This window comes from Eleginops maclovinus, chromosome 10 (genome assembly GCF_036324505.1).
Source record: "Eleginops maclovinus isolate JMC-PN-2008 ecotype Puerto Natales chromosome 10, JC_Emac_rtc_rv5, whole genome shotgun sequence".
Lineage (NCBI taxonomy): Eukaryota > Metazoa > Chordata > Actinopteri > Perciformes > Eleginopidae > Eleginops > Eleginops maclovinus.
In genome coordinates this window covers 3,766,248-3,787,132 of record NC_086358.1, presented here as the reverse complement: position 1 = coordinate 3,787,132, position 20,885 = coordinate 3,766,248, and the positions used below count along the sequence as shown (strand labels likewise).

At 42.1% G+C, this 20,885-nt stretch overlaps 1 protein-coding gene across 1 annotated transcript in view; it reads left to right on the top strand.

Annotated features, from left to right (window-relative positions):
• The window catches only part of shisa9a (shisa family member 9a), a 48,705-nt gene that overhangs the window by 23,617 nt on the left and 4,203 nt on the right, over nucleotides 1-20,885 (top strand). Inside the window, exon 3 of the mRNA XM_063893283.1 lies at nucleotides 15,764-15,964. Within this exon, the coding sequence (XP_063749353.1) occupies nucleotides 15,764-15,964 (201 nt within the window). The remainder of the gene's footprint in view (nucleotides 1-15,763; nucleotides 15,965-20,885) is intronic.

Sequence of the window (20,885 nt, the reverse complement as noted above, 5' to 3'; positions counted from 1 at the left end):
TGCACCCTGATTACAAATGAAGCGAGGCAGCCGGTCTTTCTTCAGTAACCTACTTTTTCCACTTCCTTATTTCCCTGTCTCTCCGAGGAAGTATGGGTGTCTCGCTCGAGTCGATCCCTGCGGCGCGGGGCCACCAAATGGCCGCGTTTACTTTATATCGCTAAAAATAGAACGTCACTGAGGCCTCTTTTGTGGATGAATAGACAGAAGTGTGAGACTCACTCACGGGGCTAATCTGTCCCTCTTGGTGCTGATATCCCTCTGGGCCTCTGCGAGATATCTGAAAGAAGATTCGTTCCCTCGAAAAATGTTACATATTCCACGAACGGGAGGAAATCGGGGAAAGTATCGGATGGAATAAAAGTGCAGAGAGAAAGTGAAATCCTCAGGATGCTTTTCACGGCAGATGGACAGCGTGAGCGAGGGATTGAGGAAGAGGAGGAGGCAAAGAAGGGTAACAGGTACACAAATAACACACGGATGAGAGTGTGTTGCCTACCATGTGCTGATATGAGACATATGGCAGCAGAGCAGAGGCAGCGAGATCACTCTCAACAACGAGCCTCTCAATCTGGCCCCGCGGAGGCCTTTCTCCCTATTAGTGAAGCCATGTCACATCTACAATAAAGCACATCATCACGTTCAATTAGAGCAAATTACGCTTTCACAGCTCAGGAGCACACACACACATCAAAGCAACACTGGCTGATATTGAAGATTAGGGAACAAACACACAGTTTTTAGTTTTTAGATGAGATTATGTAGCTCACATATGGATGCAAGAAACAAGAAAGATTGAGGACACAATGTTCTGAAGAAACTTGGAAATGTCAAGAAGCTATAAGTCTTGCGGCAAAAACAAATTACGTCTGTGGACGATGATAAAGCTCCATGCTATCGAGCTGTTGTGCTGCGAGTCAATACCAGGAAGTATGCAACAAGGGGTTATTTAAACTGCGGCTCTACAGACGTACACCTAGAAGGCCTTTCTTTGTTCCCCCGAATAAAAAAAGCTGGTTAATTGCAGTCTTGGATTGATTAGATTGTTCTGATGGCGTGCACGCAGCTTAAGCCGTCAGCGCCTGCGTTTAACTCCCAGATTTGTCTGAATTCAGCTCTTATTGCGGTTCATTTCTATTCCTCTGCTGCTGGCTGGATAGTTGCTGAAGGATGGGCGAAGGGGAAACCTGCCTGCTGCCCTTTCTTGTCATCACAGGCTCAGAGAAGCCCCTCACAGATGTGCTTAAACCTGCCACAAGTTCAGCCCAAAGGCCAGGTGCAGCAGACTAAAGCGTTTCAACATAAAGCTTCTCCTCAGGGGAGACGGGGGAGCCGACTGGAGGGCAAAGACGTCAGGGGAATAAATGCTGAGGTCACGTTTAATTAAATACTATCAGCGATCAGCACGTCTGCTCGGTTATGAAGCGGGCTGCTGGATTAATGTGTATTTTTAACCCCCGATACAAATCAGATTGACATTATCAATTGCCGGTTATTAAAATGTTTCTTAGAACACAGGAAAATATGAGCAGGATTCGTGTTTGATCTTATTCACAATCTTAGTTTAGCGTATTAGCATGTAAAGCATTTTGTAATTAGCGGTGAGTACAGGTTATATAATTCATTTAGCATGTTTCTGGTCCTGAACCAAAGTATTTTTAACATGTTTTTAGACAACTTATCCAACAGCTGGAAAAAGCCTTTGGGTTCACTTTCTAGGAACCATGAATGCCTGCAAAATGTCTTGGAAGTCCATCCAACATGTTCTTGCAAATACTGACATTGTATGATGTGTGTTAGAACCATTAGAAAGAAACCCCCAAAAGACGTGGGCCTGGGGGCATAAATATTGGCCTCTTATTATATTCAATATTATATTCCTCCAGAATGAGTCAGACTTTTCCCATCAAACAGACCATAACTACCGGACAGGTTCTGACAGGAGAGCAGTGTCCTGGATCGGCCCTGCTGACATGTTGTCAGCCCCCCCGTGCCGTGTCTTCCACTGCCCCCTGCACGTCCATCTTACCTTGTCTCTAGCAGCATGTTGCCCTCAGTTGATGGAGTTGCAGCCCCACTGCTGACTCATAACGGGGGGACGGGGGTTGGACAGTAGAGCTCAGTAAGTCAAGGTGGTACTGCAGTGGTAGCATCCTGCCAACCAGGAAGCTCAGAACGACCTCAGAGAAAGGACGGAACAAAGTTAAGAGTTTGACCTCTTTTTTTTCCTGGAAAACCTCCACAAATAATCAGGCCACGACTTACAACGGAAGATTTTTCCAGAAGATCTTTGAGGAAAAACAACGGGTCCAGATGTTATTGTGGATGCTCGATTTCCTTGAGTGGTGCTTCGTCATCATGATGAATAGAGACTTTCTCTGTCTGCCTCTCTGTGGCCCGGTGACTGATGGGTCCCGTCAGGATGAGGCACCATCGGTCCGTAGACACCGGAGACGTCTGCTCGAAGCACGCACGACATAAAACTAGAGACTGAATTCTAAAATTAAGAAAGGAATATTCATTTCACACTTCATGGGGGTCAGGTGAGGGAATAATTGAAACTGATCTGCTACCACCCTTTGAAGGCATGCACCCGTCCAATGTTTCCAAGCACTGATGTGGCTGTATTTTATCCACAGACTTCTAAATCTGCATCCCACAACTCTATTGGGTTCATCCTTGTGAGGCACGTTACGTAAGGGTGGTTGCAGTGGCAAAATAAAAAGGTTAAAGTCCAACTTCCCTGCAAAAATATAACAGATTTTAGGGATCAGGGCGAGGAAAGATACGATAATGTAACATCAAGTATGTCTTGTTTATTATGTCGGACATGTTGTTTCAAACTACTTTTGTCCTAACTCCGGTCACACGGATAAAAGTCCTGTATTTGTTCGACCCATAAATCCTTTTTTATACTCGGTCATTGGACTTGCTCCTTTGCTCGCATCATAATTCTCACGGCAGCTTCATTTCCCCGCCTTCTTGCATTCCTATCATCAAGCAACTAGTGAGTAGATGATACGGGAACCTCCTGTTTGAGTTGGGATGAACTATAACTTATGACAACCAATGCAATAACTTCATTGTTCTCTTACATCTCTAATTATTTTCTTCATATGTACTTTAAAATGTTTCCCATTAATTGGTACTCTCATTTCATTGAGTCATTTTGGTGTTCATTAAATGATTGGTGTCATGAAATCTTGAATGTAATGTAATCTGACCCCCACTCATCCTGTACAAATAACCGTATTTAACAAAAAGAAAGATAATAGAACCTCCTCATACAGTAGGTTTATTAAGACGCCTCCAACCCATATGTATGACACAGACAACCTCTGGTGACGGCCGATGCTTTAGTTACTTTTTCCCGCGTTCCATCATAACATCTGCGGCCCCCGTAGTCCGTTTATATAAAAAAAAAACACAACATGTCGGCAGTGTGGGACTATTGCACTGTTGCACCCAGAGATCCACAACTTACTAATGTAGACTAACTACATTATTACAAGGTTTACAGTAACTTTGGATAAAAACACGGCTATAATAAACGGAGCGCTCTCTTTTCCTCTCTCCCTCTCTCCTGACAGCTGGTCCGGTCCGTATCCGTTTCATGCAGCTCGCTGATCCAGACAGTAAAGAGTAGATATATTTATATTTAGTTTAGGTAGATTCAGAGGTAGATCAAATAGTGTGATAGGCCTAACTCAAAACGTGTGTTTTGCTCCCCTCACAGCGGGCAGAGCTGCAGGTGAACCGGGCAGAGCTGAATACTTTCTAAACAGCGTACAATGATGATATAATAACAAACTGATTGGGAAAATCTGAACTATGCATCTGTAATTGTTTGAACTCTCCTATTTCTTACTGTTACACCCGACTGTAAAGTAGATCTTACTAGGTACTGGATATACCAGACCGATAGCAATAAGAGAGCATTGGAATCAGAGTTCAGGTATCTGTGGAGAACTTGAGAGAGGTAAATGATTCCCTCATGATTGTCTTCTGATCATTATAGCATCCCAGTTCTAGATATACAACATGTACTATCTGTCTGTCATGCTATTAATTGATTTGTTAATTCCACATTTGGACTCTGCCTAATAAGGAAAAGGTCCATTTACTGTGATTAATTGCAGATCTCCATTGTTTCTCTTAGCAAACCCCTCTGAGCACGTTCTGTGTATCCCACACATCTGTCGGCTCTCCGCAGCGCGCATATAGTTTTTAAAAGAGTCTGATAAACGGGTCTTGTTATCCGGAGGTGTTGTTTGGCATTTCATTTTGCTCGAACGCCCTTCACGTGTGAGCCGTCTCCATCCACTCGTGCAGCGTAGATGCCACAAGGTGGATTATTTTTGTGTGTGAAGTCAGATGCAATGACACATTACGAGCCCGTAGCAAATGGATAACCCCATCTGCTATGGTTTAGAAGTTGGATACGAATCCAAAAGCAACTGTCCTCAGCATGTGTCAGAAGCAGCGGAAGGAAAATAATGAAATATGTTCAAAGGACGCATCTCGACGGACGGTAATAGTAAATATCAGAGAGAACTTCTTCCCAAAGACCTTACTCTTAAAGCAAATCCCTTCAGCTGAGCGATTTCTTGATCAAACAGGTCTTTAAAGATATCAGAGGGTATCTAATTATTGATCCACCTTTAACAATGTCCTGTGAGACAACACAAGAAGGAATCTTGTTGCTAAGCTTCCTGCTGTCAATAGGAAGAGAGGAACAATGGAGATCGATGGCCACCTCCAAACGGGGAATGCATGACGTGGCTCTTTTCATAAAAAGCTGGCAACGGGAGGTCTTGTGTTTTCAAAGGATTAGAGAAAATTAAGGGTAGATAAGCTCTCGGCTATCGTTTCCCTACGCCGTCTTCTCCGCATCGTGCTCCTATCTGTTTAATGGTCATCCCTCACGAGGATTACTCAGAGAAAGCTTTTGTAACAGTTGGCTGCACAAATTTCTCTGTAGCCCATTTCTCAGCATCTCCCTAGCATTTCACGACACACTCCCCCCCCTCCCCCCGCGCGCTCTCTCTTTCACTATCTCTTTCTAAATGGGTGTGCTAATGAGCGAAGACAAAGCTAGCAGCATATGGTGATGATAATGAGATGAACAATGTTTGGAAAACAAGGCCGTATATAAGGCTGAGGATCTGACACGCTGCTCTGGAGAAGAGTCGCGGTGTGGTGCAAGCCTTAAGGCTAAAAAGCTACATGAGATATATTATTCATGACCATGCATACCCGAGTCCTTAAGGCAATGTTTCTGGGCAAAAAAACTGAACGCTGGTGCCAGTGACAGGCCTTTAATAAAGTGAAATCCTTTTATGGGTTCGCAGATGCTTAGCCCACCGAGTGATGATGCAAGTTCTCATTTTTGTGGCTCGTCGTGCAAACTAAAGCAGATATTCCCAACCTTTTATCCAGGCTGTCCCAAAGAGCTGTCAGGAAACATACCTTCAGTGATACCAGCCATCAGGTGCCAGGTGTAGGGATGGTATACAAGACTCTTAAAAGTGGATATTGGCCCTTTTTGTTCCATCTTTGGCTCAGAAAAGTTTAATTTCCTACTACCGCTGGCAGAATCTTGAACCATTTATCCATTACTTTAGGTTCCATAAGTATCTGTTTATGCACTACCTTTCAGTCAGCTATAAGTGCCTTTAATTTGGCTAACACTTTCTAATTTATTCATTACTTTTAGCAGACCATTTATCCATTTAGTTTAGCTTATGATTTATTTATTGCCTTTAGCTAACCATCTATCTGTTGCTTTTAGTAAACCATGCATCCATTACTTTAACCTCACTATCTATCTATTGGTTTCAGCTAAAGCTTTCCACTTCTATCCATTACTTTTTATAATTAACTTCAACCAGCATTCATATCCTTTATTGAAAAGCTAACTATAAGATAACCGAAGCTGTTCTACTATTGCTTTTCCCGCTGTGTTTGATTGCTAACCACCTAACCCTGACATACTTACACCCAATTCTAGTTTCTTCTTTCAATCAAAATGGGTTAGGCACTCTGCCACTGGTAACTGGTCCATCACTTTTCTAAAGTAGGCTACCCAGTGACTTTTGAAACACCACTAACAGCTGTATGCAGTTTGCTTCGGCTCTAAAAAACTGGATTTCCTTCAGGCTCAGCATCCATGTCAAATAGTTTCTATCTGTGAGCTTTTTTGGCCCTAACTCCTCAAACTTGTCCCGTACTTCTGACAGTGCCAGCGGGCAGCAAAGACCCAACAGAGCCTCAGACATCTGCTCTGTTCTGTTCTCCCAGCTCGTTTCGCTTTCATACGAGCCAACCTTTCTATTGATATATAAAGATCTAAAGAACTCCGTCACTCGTGCCCTTTGTAGCCCAAACTTGCCTTTCTTTCTCAAGTCTTCACATGAACTCCCTCACCTTACCAAACCAGCATGCAGAAGAGATTCCCCAGTAGCTCAGTGGTCACATAGCTTAGCCTTTGCCTGCTCTGTTATCCTCACCTTCCTTCGTGCTGCAGGACAGAGATACGGTCCGAAGGGATGGGATCAAAACAGATGCATGGCTTCTTATGCACTATAAACAGGACAGGAGGGCAAATAAGGAGGAAGCTCTCGGCTCCCCCCGCCTCACATAACCTTCTTATCATTTCGCTGTGACTAAATATGCAGGGAAACCGAGAGGACCCCACACACTCCCTCACAGGGACTGTCACATACTGTAAGAGTGAGTCAAGAGCTTTCAGAGCTCTCATAGATACAGCAAAATGCATGTTTGTAGGCCATCAGTTTTCCTGTTACTGTTCTGAGCTAATATGAGGCAGTCGCTTTGGACAAATATGCACGTCTGATGTTTCATTTTTTCTACACAGTTTTTCAGTCAACATCTTTTCAACTTCAACATCCAGCTCGTTTGTACACTCACACATTTGCCTTTTTAACCAAATTAGAGCAAGTCCTTCAATAAAACATGCAGGCTCTTTTGACAATGCCTGACAAAGCCGTTAGGATGTGACCTAGAACAAGCTCGGAGGAGGCGAGCAGACACGTGAAGAGCAAGTGGAGAGAGATGAGCAGACAGACCGACGGCGCAGCAGGCAGCACAACATAGGTTGCATAACAATGACTTCTTCAGTACAGTACAGCAGGCCTGCCTGTTGATATGTGGGCGCGGGTGACTGCGGGACAATGCGAACTCGCCGTGTGCTGCAGACCAAATACTACATGAGAGAATACTGTTGCCATGACAAGAGAGCGAGATGGAGAGGGTTGAGTAATGACAGAGAGGCAGTTTTGCTGAAGAAAAGAGGAGGGTTTATCCGTTTGCAGAGTGAAGAGAAAGAGGGAATAATAGATTAGTCAGCTGCTCGCAATTTTCAACGGCAAATCAAACAAGCGGTGAAAATTACACTGAGGCGATGGAGCCGGGCCAAGCGAGAGAGAGAAGCACTCCTACATACGTGTGCTTGATGTCTCTGTTATATTTCGAAAACACACAACGTACAGCACACATCAAGGCAGGCGATGGAGTGTGTTGTCTGCCCCGTTCACACCCCTTCAGTGTGTACCATGTACTGTTGTCTGGGACATGAGAAAAAGCATAGATACCACATGTTCCCCCCGGGAGGATTCGCTGCTTCACGCTGGATGTCTGGCTTCCCACGGGGGGAGAGAAACGTGCCTTTGAAATCGCTCTGTGTCTCGGTGCCCCTGCAGCGTTATGTCGTGCACACTCATGTTGTGCTGACTGCACTGTCTGTTACCTGCCGGTCATAAGCTCATCATCCACACGCTGCCTCATCAGTGCGGTCACACTTACTGTAATCCTGACATTCGCCTTCGCCCCTGCAGGGTGGATTCATGTAAATGTTTTTTTTACACGCTGAAAGGAGCGTTCAAACGGTGGCATACATTTCAAACTGAATGCATGATCAAATCCACTGCCGTCAACTCGCGCTTCCTCAAGCAGCGCGATGACTTCATATGCATAAATCCCCAGTTTCCTCCTGTCAGTGATTGATTCAAAAGCAATGATTTAACCAACCACTTTTAAAATATACATATACAAGCAGCCAGTTTTCTGAACAGGCCTTATAGGGACAGATGAAGCTGCACACAACAGGGTTTTTAATTACCCTTAGTAACCTGATCATCATTTTCTGGGAAAAGACTTTGCTTTTTTATTAAGCTTTGGGCAACAAGCAGAGTACCATCTAGACCCATTATAACAAAAAAAAAGACATATTTACATCTGACGTTTCCTCTACTCGACTACCAGTTAATTAATTATCATTTAAATGTGTAAACGGCTTCTTTTAAACAAGACCAAATAGTACATCTTTCATGCTGGAAAGTAAAAAGTTATCTTGAAGGCCAGATGTCCATCTTGTCAAGCTCATTGAGGTCTGAGAAAAATCATAAATCAGTGACCTTTAAAAGTGTTCTGACTGAAGTGAGCTGTCTGTGGAAACCTGGTGTATCTGGAACGATTCTATACATGTTTTTTACATCCATTCCCGCCGTGGCATCCTTTGAAATTGACTCCTACACAGGTAGCAATAAATATTACTATACTATATATATAAAAAGAATCATGACAACAACTACAAGAGAAAAAGTAGGTCCTTGATCCCACCTGGAATAGATTTAAACTCAACGTTGACCTTCACATACATCGGGAAAAGTACTGCTTTAATTTGAAAATCATTACCTCACACGTACTGAGTTCCCACTAAAATAAAAACAGGTTTTTTGGCAGGAGCCGTCCACAACAACCCTGCAATCAGTGGAAACCCCCTGATGAACCGATGCAGCCTGTTGATGAAAAACCCCTCTTACGGGATTACATCAACAATAAATGTTTCTCAATAGCACCAAGAACGGCTACTAGTGATCACAGACCAGTGTTAGGAAATGGAAAACTGCCACATTTAGAAGAAATTAACCAAGCAAGCAACCAACATTTAGTGAGAAGTTCAGTCATACGATTGGATTAGCACTTTAAAGAATCCCAAGCATCCAATTTGGGCTTTCATTTGGTAGAAACTAAGAATCGCTTATCAAAATTTCATTCGGAAATTCTAAAGGCCTTTTAATTTGGAACGTTTTTGTACTAATGGGTCAAATGAAGGAGGGATACACCAGTTGCAACCAAAAAAAACGCAGGTAATGTGTTCAGGTGTTTGTCAGACAAACATCCTTTTGTAGAACCACCGTCTGTCCAATCCATCACTTTCCAGATGAACAGATCTTCTGGCCTTTGTCCTACACACAGTACTTTCTGTTCAATCAGGCTGAAAGGATGACATACATTGATTTTATTGACCTCATGGCCTTTAACCCCTGCTCCCTATACACCAGTTTTCTGTGCAGAACACCTTAGCTCTGAGAGCAGCGAATAACTGAGACAATAGATCCATGGTTTGGGTTTCTAAGCTTCTCTTTTCTCTCTTCAATTTCTCAGGTTTCCTAATCATATACAATGGAGTAATATTTGGCCATTTTTAGAGCCGCACATTTATTGTTTCCAGGGTTTGTTTGTGCCAATTACATAGTGATATCTTTGTTAAAATGTTCCGTATAAACAGAGTCTGGCTATACAGTTTATCCTACAACGTGGAGAAGTAGTGTTGTGGGATCTTTGTTTTGCTCACTGACTGTCAAACTATCCAATTATTTCCCTTTCTTTATAGTTAGCTTTTGTCCTCATCTTGGGGAGATATTCCAGCAGCAGGAAGGTAATCTGGCGGTCACTGGAGATAGATAAAACACTGCAGTAACCTCGGAGGATCAGTGTGTGGGGTTCGTACATCAGCTTCATCCCCCTCGTCCTCCTGATGGACATCATGTTGACAGCTGTCCATCATCCTGCTGAAGTGTGTGATGTTTGTTTTCACTCTGTGTGTGATCCTATTCACCGAGAAGAAGGCATGATGGGTATTTGCATAAAAGTCCTAGAGCAGTATTAGAACTATCTATTTTTTTATCTCTCGAATGCATGAGGCGACAATTATAGGTATTTTGGTTGAATTTTACACCATCTTTGTCGCCCTCGTCGACTGAGTGCGAACGCAGTGTTGTGACGAACCTGAAATAATTACAGCACTCTGCGAGCAGAGAGGACCAGAGGAGAGAAGATTTGGGATTGTTTTTCACTCTGAAGCGAAAGTGAATTAGAGTAAATATTGGACAGTGTGATTCACAGAGAGCAGCATTAATCCTTGTCAGGGATTTTATGCATGAGCAATACAGAGAAATTGGCAAAGTATGCTAAAAACTAGTCCGTAGACTGGAGTGCTTAATATTTTTTGGTACAACATGATAAACTGCAGGCGGTGTCTCCAATAAAGGACGTCCAACGTGTAACCCTATTAGCACTTCCTGAAGTTTCTAGCATGAATCATCATTGTAACTATAAGCCTTCGTGAAGTGATGATTTTAAAAAAAATTTAGTTTGAAAATTGAGGTTGCAACTCCAACGTTTGGTGCTGGATGAAGCAGGGGGTATTCAAATCTGGACTGAAATGCTGGAGTAATGTTTATTATTTGTGATTGCGATACTTCAATCCATCATGGACAGGTTGCATACAAGTTAGCTTTAAAAGGGAACACATGTACAGATTCCACTCTTTCTTTAGACATGTCCTACCATGCATTTGAAGGTAATAGTTAAATATCTGTGGAAATGTGCTAAAAGATTGATACCGTTATCATGAGTTACTATTTGCCCAAATGACAGTTAGCTTAGCTTAGCTTAGCACAATGACACGCAAAGCTAGTTTCCAGCCTTTGTGCTAAGCTAAGCTAACCTGTTGCTGGCTCCAGCTACACACTGTACTTGTGTCTGGGTCCCCTACAAAATTACAATTCCATACAACTGGTTTTATGCTTTGAAGGAAAACCTATTTTTGCCCAAAATAAAAGTTGTAAACCAAATTCTGTTATTTTCAGGCAACAAAACTACTCCTGTTAAATAGTCTTCTTGTGGTTCGGCTAAGATGGAGTGTTTGATTCATTATTTTTGGATATGACATCAATTATAAAACTACATTTGGGTTTTTGGTTTCACGCGAGACATCTACTGGGGCAAAGTCCATTGTTTCCCCATCCACTTCAACCCCTACCGACGACAACAACAACTGGAGAAATGTTGGTTCTAAGTCAACACCAAAGATAATACAGGAAACAACCTCCCAACATAATCAACAAGTCTTTGTTTAATGAGAACAGTGTAATGATATCAACCCTCTCATCTAAATTTGTGCCAGAAATCGAATATGAAGCGTGTTTCGCAAATGTCCAAATATTCCTCGAGGCCAGAACACACCCGGTTGTAACCAGATGTTTATCTGAGGCGCAGCGAGGCTGTAATTTGAATTGCCAGCTTGTCACACCCGCAGCCAACTTGGCAGAGCAAACAGCAGTCCAGTAACACATTGTATTTGTAGTCCCTCTGGTAAGACTATTTCATATGTATCCCACCCGATTTGTGTCAACATCATAAAGCATTTGCATACAATCACAATTTAGTGACAGTACAGATGTTAGGTAGGGTTTTTTTTTGGTCTCTTTGCAAACCCATTCATTGCCTGAAAACAAGGCGAGGTGCACCAGTGCTTTGATAGGGTATTGAATGGTGCTCTGAAACCAGGCAGAATCCATTATGAAATTGGAAAATGGGTGACCTCGTGCTGCCCATTTTTGGCCTCCTATGATAAAAACGATGAAGAGGACGGGCTTTCACCGGGGATTCTAATAGATGCATGAAAGAGACGGGCTTCAGCATTATCGTGAATCAATGCCATTTCCATTCACACAGCCTTTTGTTAGCCAGATGTCTATAAGAACCTACGCGTGTCTTCTTTCTCTTTTCACCGAGCACCACGGGACATTTCATCACATTGGGGAATCTTGTCTTGTTCTTTTTTTTTTGCACGGCCTCTCGCTGTCTGGCACGCCGATGTTTTCAATTGCCTCTTCTCTCTCCCTCTCTCGTTCTATACCTTGTCAGTATGTGTGGTTTGAACCCGCGCCAGGGCTAAGTGATTCATTAGTAACAACACTACTTGTTTGCTTGACAGTTGGACTGTGCAGGTTTATGGCTTTTGGCGGCACCTTTGCAGCGCTGAGATAAAACTGGAAGAAATGGAAGACGTTTATATTGTCGGGCTGTTGTCCTATGGATTCTCTTTGTTTGCGTTTGAGCAACAAAAGGCTATCTGTAGAAGCACCTAAGAGGGCTGAAAGGAGGAGAGGGGAGAGTTTCTATTAAGACTGTCCATCTTCTATTGTCCGTCTTTCTTCTTCTGCTTCCTGCCTGAATGGTTTCGCTCCTTTGTTTCTCTTGCAGCTCTCTTCTCTTCATTTCTTATGCATCCTTTTCCCTCTCAGTTTCCCTGTTTTTCACTTTCCCTCTCTTGTTCCTTCCTCCAGCTCGGCGTCTCATAACATGTTCGTACTTCTCCAATTATCAAGTGGCAGTATTTGGGGCTTTTAACAGAATGCATTCACTTAGCAAAGGGTACCTTCGCCCTTCGGTAACAGGAATTTGCAATTATCCGTCCGGACTCAACGCAGCGAGAGAACAATGCTGAAGATAGTGTCCTCTGAATTCCCACACAGTTTAACAACCATCTGGGCTTTAAAGTTAGATCAGTGCAGCTCTCGTACAACACTGTCGAGCTTCTGGCGCTGCCCTTCAAATGTGTCCTTACATATCCTGCCATCTGGTGACCGCATGTTGGAGGAGGAAGGGACGGTGCTTGATTAAGGCTGATCCATACTCTAATCAGATGGCCATTTTTGGGTTGAGAGGGCTTCTTTTAAAATATCCTAGAACTTGAAGGACTGATTGATTGCCAATGACTATCAGAACGGATGAAAAACTGTTTTAAAAATTATCAAAAAGAAACGGAAAAAGGTCAAAGTCAAACAGTTTGAATATTAAGCGTAAAGTAAGGGATAAATGGTTGGAATGGTTTGATAAAGTCACTGATAAAAGCAGTCGAAATAGTTAGCTTACGGTAGCGGTTGGAGGGTTAACATATTTATCTAAAAGTAGCAGATAAACGGATGAAGTTGTTAGCTAACACTAATTGATAGGACGTAAAATAATGAATCATTCAATAGTGTGAACACTAGCTCAGGGGTGTCCAAACTATGGCCCGGGGGACAAATGCGGCCTGTTGTCCATTTTGAATCGGCCCTCAGTAAATTAAATATGGCCCACACATGAAACTTTAGCTTTTTCTTAAATAGTACTTATTAAATATAAACAAATATTACAGAGTAGTATTCAGGAGGAATAAGCCCACATTTCAAACAAATTCAGTTGATGATTTTCTAACAAATCCTGGTTGAAGAAGTCCATTCACTTATTTACAAAGCACATGTGAAATATACCCTTTAAGTTTCCCCTTATTAAAAACAATCTGAGGCTTCTGTGTTAAGTAACGAGCTGCCAACACTTCATGTAAATAAAACCCTATGTAAACCTCTGATTTCTGACAGTCAAGCATAATTGACCTACATTTGATTGATTTTGATAACTTATTAATTAACGTACCTTCCCTTACCTACTGAGGGGCCCAGCCCTTCGTAAGTTTTTCAATATGGGGCCCTCAGTGAAAAAAGTTTGGACATGCCTGCACTCGACAGTTAGCACGTTCATGTACTGGTATGGTCAATATAACCAAAATGCTAGTTTTGCAGTATGCTACACGGCACAGCTATCAAAAAGTAACGTAAAGCTCAAACAATTGAAATATTAAGTTTAGAGTAAGAGGGAGTTTGAATAGTTAGTTTAAAATAGTCGATGGACGGCTAACATATTTAGCTAAAGATGCAGATAAAGCACTATTATATTAAAGCTATTATAATTATAATTATAATAAACAGATGAAGTTGTGGCTAAAAGGAACAAAAAAACAGTTGAAATATGTAGCTTGAAAGGGATGGATTGAAATGGTTAGCTAAAGCTTATTGATAGGATGTAAAATAATGAATAATTAAATAGTGTAAGAAATGTTCGTTTATTTGAAGCCCAGGAGTCGGTTTAAAAGAAAGAAAGCAAAACTCCCTTAAAAGTTATAAAAGGAGTGTTTAATAAAAGGATGCAGTAGTAGGTTTTACAAAAGTTTCACAGCTGTGGCTCAATAGCCCGGGACACGCGTCCACAGGCCACTGACTGAGTGGAGCTCATCAGTAGTTACTGTCTGGCGGTCCGGAACAAAAGAGAGCTCGATTTCACAATCCAAACATGCTTTATAGAACCACCCCTTTCCGACCATACAATAAAAAACTTCAAAATCAGACGCGCCCCGCTCTCGCGCTCTCATTGGTTGGTAGCGGGGGGCTGGATCCTCTTCTATAGGCTGACGTCGTCGGGGGCGGGTCCTCTTATGACGTCACCGTCGCCATCTTGTTAGTGAAGTCCTGGAGGTCTGTCCTACAATATTCTATTATGCAATTCTTAGGAGGTTTATCAGATATTAAACAGGCAACTGTATCATTGCAGCATCAATGAGTGAGAGGTAGAGGCAGTGTGTTTAGTATGTAACTCCACTGGTCCTTCTCCCTCTACTCATATATACAATACAATATTAGCTTTATGCTATCTGAGGCTAAAAACAACATCCTGTGTTACTACCGGAAGTGGACAAATATAATCCGTCCAGAAACAGTGAATTATCTTTTAAAGTTCCGCTCTAATATATTGATTATTTCTAACAATAGCGTAAAGTATCTTACACTACATCAACGTTTCTTCTTTCCATAACTTGTCACAGTAAAGCTTCCGTTTAGAGTTCAGCTGAGTGGATGAAATGAGAACCAGAATCTGTAAACTAATGCAGACAACTCAACAAGTATCTCAATCTGAATTGCAGAAGTTAATCTCCCGTTAGATTGCAGAGCGTTTCACATTTGAGTGCAAAAGATTGGCCAAACGTTACAATCATGTCCAAGAACATCGGTCCTGTTGAGATGTCTGAAACGTCTGCCGGTGACAGATCTCTCTTCCTTGCCACAGCAGTGGAATTAACCTCAGGTCAGCGCTATAAAGATAGACAGATGGTTCCCACAACTCAGAAAAAACACTGTCAAGGGTATATGGGTGAAAAACAGAGGATGCCTGGTCTGGCTTTCTAGGAATTGTATGTCTAGTAAAACCACATGAAACAAACTTACAGACAAGAAACATAGTCAGTGTATTTAAATGATTAATTTAGGTTGCTCTGTTTATAAATCAAACCTTCAGTTCCTGGATTTTATCTTTAATTGTTCATTTTAAACTATTTTCACACAGTTCTCAACCAGGATTTAAGAAGAGTCTATAAAACATGTTTCTGTGGCTGTTCATCATCTTTAATCTACATAGAAAAACCCAGCTCAGCAATATACTGAAATCTGTATTCTGGCACATGAGTATTCCAGCTTTAAAACTTCATAATAGCACTGAAAAACATGGTCAAATCACTGGTAAAACCTCATGTAATCGACATACAGCTTTCAGTGTATACTCCCTGGTAACGGTCCAAATGTGTACAAGGCAGCCTGACGTACAATAGGCTGCAGCTGTAGAATGATGGCAAGAGTCCATCAGCTGATGGTACCGACATGAATGGATGTTGGAAGAATAGTCGAGCATCATTTTCTAAAATTGGCAGATCCTTCAGTGTAAAAAAAAACAAAAAGGAGAGTGTTATGTAAGAGGAGCTTCAAAAAACCTCAATCTAACCTTCCTGTGTCCCTTCCCACAGAGGGTGGTCAGATCAACAACAACGTGGGAGTGGGCTCGAACGTGGGCCAGCAGCACCCTTACCCCGCCCTCAGCCAGTTGGCTCACGTCTACGAGCAGCAGCAGCAGCAGCAGCAGCAACAGCAGCAGCAGCAGCAGCATCAGCAACAGCAGCAGCAGCAAAACAAGGACTTCAACAAGTACGCCTCCCTGAAGGCTGTGGGTGAGTGTCTGACGGGTTCTCTGATTATCTTAACTACAGAACAGTGAGAAAATCACTGGACTTTATGGTGTACTCTTCTTAATTTGGGGTTGATTTTACCACTTTCTATAGCAATTTTTGGCAGTTTTCCTTCAGAACGACCCTTAAGAGCAGTGATTTTTGAGACTTTTATTAGGCCATTGACGACTGTATGCTGTAAGGACATCTCGTGGGTCGCTATTTTTGAAAACCTATTTTGTTGACTGTTTTATAGCATCCTTGACTCCTGATTCCCTCTACTCTTAACCGACTTTTGGAGGCCACAAGTAAGATGATAGAAGGCCCAATTATGGCTTCTTTCTTGGCTCAAAAACTTGAATCGATGGAGAAGTTCGGTCTTTTTTCGTACCAGAGCATTTGTGGTTTAATTCCATGCCAGATGTTGTTTTCGATTAAAGTTAGGCACCATAAAATAAGAATAAAACCTTTTTTATCGTTTGATTTCGCTAATCTCTTGACTGTAGGGAGTAATTATTTTGGAGTGGTACTGTACTAGTTTTCCTTCCAGTTAACCAAACCTGTCTCTGATCTGAAACACAAAGGGTCTCCAGCAGCGATGAAGCCACGGAGTCTTGCTGACAGGTGTTATTGATGACACCACCACACTGGCCGCGCTGTACGACAGTAACAGCCTGCTTATCAAGCTGTTTGACAGCCTAATGCACGCCACCACATCCAATGAGCTCATTTGCCAGTTGCAGCTGATTTAAATTCTCCTCACCATGCCCATATGCTATTGGCAGTGGCATCACTATTTCATAACCTGAATTCATTTTAGATTGACTCGTGAATTTTTCAGTGCGTGTGTCAGCTTGTTTATGCTAGACAGGTGCCCTGCCCTCACTTAAATTCAGCCCACTCACACCAGATATCATCCACACACACATCTCCGTATCAGAACAGCTGCAAGATGCCATTTGTCTGTATTTATTAAAAAAACAATCAGCTCTTTTTAAAAAGCCTGCAAGCCAAGCAGCAGAGTAAAAATCATTTGATTCAGATGACAAATGTAGGTGTGAACTTTCTCTGTATTGTAAACCAAAGCGACTCCCTCCACCACACAGCGTGCAGAAGACCGTGACTCATCCCCAGACATGTTACAGTAATAAATTATCATGCTTGTTTATGTACTGCTTTATGCCCTGGAAGCAAAGGCGACGCTGTGTAATTATAGTAGCAGTTTATATAACTGCCAGCAGAACAGATGAATAATAAGTGAAAAGTGGACCACATCATGTTTGGGCTTTAAGGAATGACACCTCGTGAGAACATCAATAAAAACGGTGATTAACGCCATCATCCCCGAGTCCTGGACCCTGGCAACTGTTGTCAGATTGTGCGGCGGTGTATTTCTATTCCTTCCCAGAATGCAGGGCGAATATAGACATCACACAATAGATATTTTCAGCTACAGCTGTGTGTGATGACAGAAAATTGTTCATTTATCTGACGTGCCGACAGAAGATGACGGCGGTCCCCGAGGGTCAGAGAACAAAGGGATCCTTTCTCAACTCAATATATCGCACCAATATTCAACACGGAAGGAATGAATCCAGAATGGGAAAAGATGCCAATTTATCCGCTGACAGAAGCTTCAATAGACCAGAGTGCAGAGCAGCCACAATTTGAGGAAGGGACACTAACCCACTGTTTCCCAACTGGAAAATCTTCCCCTCTGATGTCAGACTGCAGCTTTCCTTTCATCTCAGCCACACATTAAAACCAACAGATGGACGCAGCACACACTCCGGGGATAGAGGATGGCATTTTGGGAAATTTCAGGGGAAAAGAAGAAGCAGGTTGATGGAAAAAAATGATTATTTTTGGCCGAATGGAAGTGAGAGAACAGGATTCAAATATGTATTTTATTTTGACTGAAAATCTTTGTTTCCCCAAGTGTGAATTCACAAGGAATAAAAGCTGACGAGACGAGACAAAAATCAGGAGTGAAGGGAAATTAATTCACATAATTGAATTTGTTTCCTCCACATTTTTTATTTCATAATAAATCTGAACTATTCAACACACTACAATAATCTTGTATATTTGGCAAGTTTTTGGTCACATTTTGGATAGTTTTAACAACTAACTACGGAGAAAAAGGCCAGGTATTTTGTAGATATTTCATACCCTGACACCCAACCAGTGATACCAACATACTCCATCACTGGCAAACAAACAGACTAACCAAAACAAGCAATTTGTAAAAGATAAACCCACACTAACCTTGCAGATACAAATTTAAAAAACCTGGCCCAAAGAACGTTTCATTGCGAAGACACGCCAATTATCTGAAAATTGTTTCAGCCAATGTTATTGAAACCAAATTCTGGTTTACACAACACATCGGTCACTTTGACTACATCATTTTCCTACAGATTGAAGACTCTCAAATAAATACCGTTAGATATTTCAAACAAAAGAAAATGTGTACTCCCCGATCGAGACTATTTCCTTTACCAGCTATGTGTTGCATTTCAGCGGGCTACAGGTTGGGCGTACAGTGAGGTAAGAGGCTGGCGCTATAACCCCTTTTATATTTATCAAATAAGAATTGTTCCCGACACCAAGAAACAAAGTGAGGGAGCACGGGAGCACTTTCTCAGCACATTATTTGACGAAAAAAGAAAGTGCCAGACTTAATGTTCACTGTGAAGGATTATGATCCCGCAGCAGTGTTAACTCTCTGCAAGCTGATTTTTTTTTTTAAACGTACCGAAATGTTCTGAGAGCGGGGACTGCCTGGAGGACAGGAAATCAATCAAAAAAGCTGCGGTAGGCTCGGAGAAAAAAATGGGTTGAGAACAGAATAACGTGTACAGGATTACACGTTAATGGGATGGGATGAGCAGAAGCAGTAGTGTGGGTTCAGTTTTCACATGTGGGTTCAAACAGGGCGGGGCAGCGGTGTAGAGATGGCACTCAAACCTTTCAGCACATCTGACGATTATCTTTGCTTCCTTTGCCAACTTCTTCCTCTCTGCTTCTTTACAAGACGGTCCTCAGCTTCCACTTATCCTCAACCGTCTCGTAACCTTTTATGTCTCGTCTTTTTCCTCCCGTCCTTCGTCACCTTTTCTCCTGCTCCTTCACTCCCTCCTCTCTCTCCATTTCCAATGTTCTTCCTTCATTCTTATCGGTGCCTATATCACCCGCTTCCTACCTTCACCTTTTCTTTCTGCATTTCTTGTCTCACCCACACACACCATCTCCTCCTCACCCCCTGATCCCCCCCGCCCCCCTCCCTTTCCTCAATACATCGAGCTCCATATCGCTCTTTAGAGAACCATTGGGCGGCTAATCTCGACCCTCCCTTTCCCTTATAGGGGCTCATATCTGATTCCATTTCTGTAATTGAAGGCAGCCCCCCTCCCCCTCGGGTTTATACTTGACTGACAGCTTTCCATTCCACAAGTGGTGTTCAAAGAGGCTCCTCTGAAATGATTGGAAACCTGTCCGGAGATATACAGCACAGGCGCCTGGCAGTAGTCCACACAAGCTGTGAAAAATGTGTGTGTGGAGAGGTAGAAAGACTAAATGATGGCGGTAGCTCTTTCAGAAGTGGCTTTTTTGTTATTTTCACTAATCTTGAGCAACACAAATGGACTTTTCTTGCCTTTTTTCTTCTCCTCAGCTTCACAGTCTGTCCTCTCTGCCTGTTGACCCCATGAGAAATAGAACTAAGACTAAGATCAACACCTTTTTCCACCAACTGCCTCCATGCTCCTTTTTGTTTTTAATTGCCTCTTCCACTTTCCCAATGGTCTACCATCTAACTGATAAGCTACACTTCTGTCAATCAATATCCATCTCCACTATCCCCCCCTGTGCATCTATATATAAGATCATGTTATTGAACTCCAGCTGCAGCCAAAGCAAAGTGCAGCTAATAAAGGTCCCTCGATGTGGACCAGAGAAGTTTTTTAAAAAGTACAAACGACCAATTATGCCCCAAGTTTAATAGCAAGGGGACCATCTTAAAAATGGTCATAAAGCCTGAAGAGACAACAGTGTTTCAAATGCCTGTTAATCAGATGTTCATGGCCTGTCTAGTGGCGCTTTGGGTGAGAGTTTAACTACTGTAGGGAATGAAACAACAGACTTATTTTACAGACTTCAAACTGCGAAAGAGATTTATCAGCGGGAAATTATAAAATAATAAACCTTTTTTGAAATCATGTAGATCATAAAAACATCCTCACACTTCAGCCATCATTTAATGTCTCTAGCTGGAGGTAGAAAGCCAGTTTGCTTCTTGATTTGTTGCCATGTGGGTGTAAACTAAACAGAAGTGGTTTGAGTTTTGCTATCATAGCCATATTGTATTGTTAACAAGCAGATGTTGAGTAGTTTTCCATGTTTGTTTCGGCATGTTTCGTGTGCAGATAATCACCAAAATCTCTAGGATAAAACATCTGGACACCGTGCATATTGGTACCAAATGTCATAACAATCCTTCCAGTAGACCCAGAAAAATATACACCTCCTAGTGCCACCAAAAGGAAAGTTTAAGAATCTTTGGCACCTTTAATCTCTACAAATTTCATGTCAAGTCAACCAATAATTGTTCAGATATTTCCAAGTTTACCAAGGCTAAAAAAAGGTTAATAGCCATAAGATGTGACATTTCTCAGCCCTTTATAACCCAGCACAAGAAGCTAGAACCTGTGTCTTGAACAGCCTATTGTTGGGTTTACAATTACCCCCAGGTTCGACCTCTTTGTCTGACATAATTGTATTTCCACAGAGCAGATATCAGCCTTACAGAGAACCGGTTCAGACAAACATACCGTTCATACGTCTCTCCTTCTGTATCTTAATGGTATCAGCAAATTTCCTGCCAAATAATATGACCATTTTAATGCAAAGAGTTTCTTCTCAG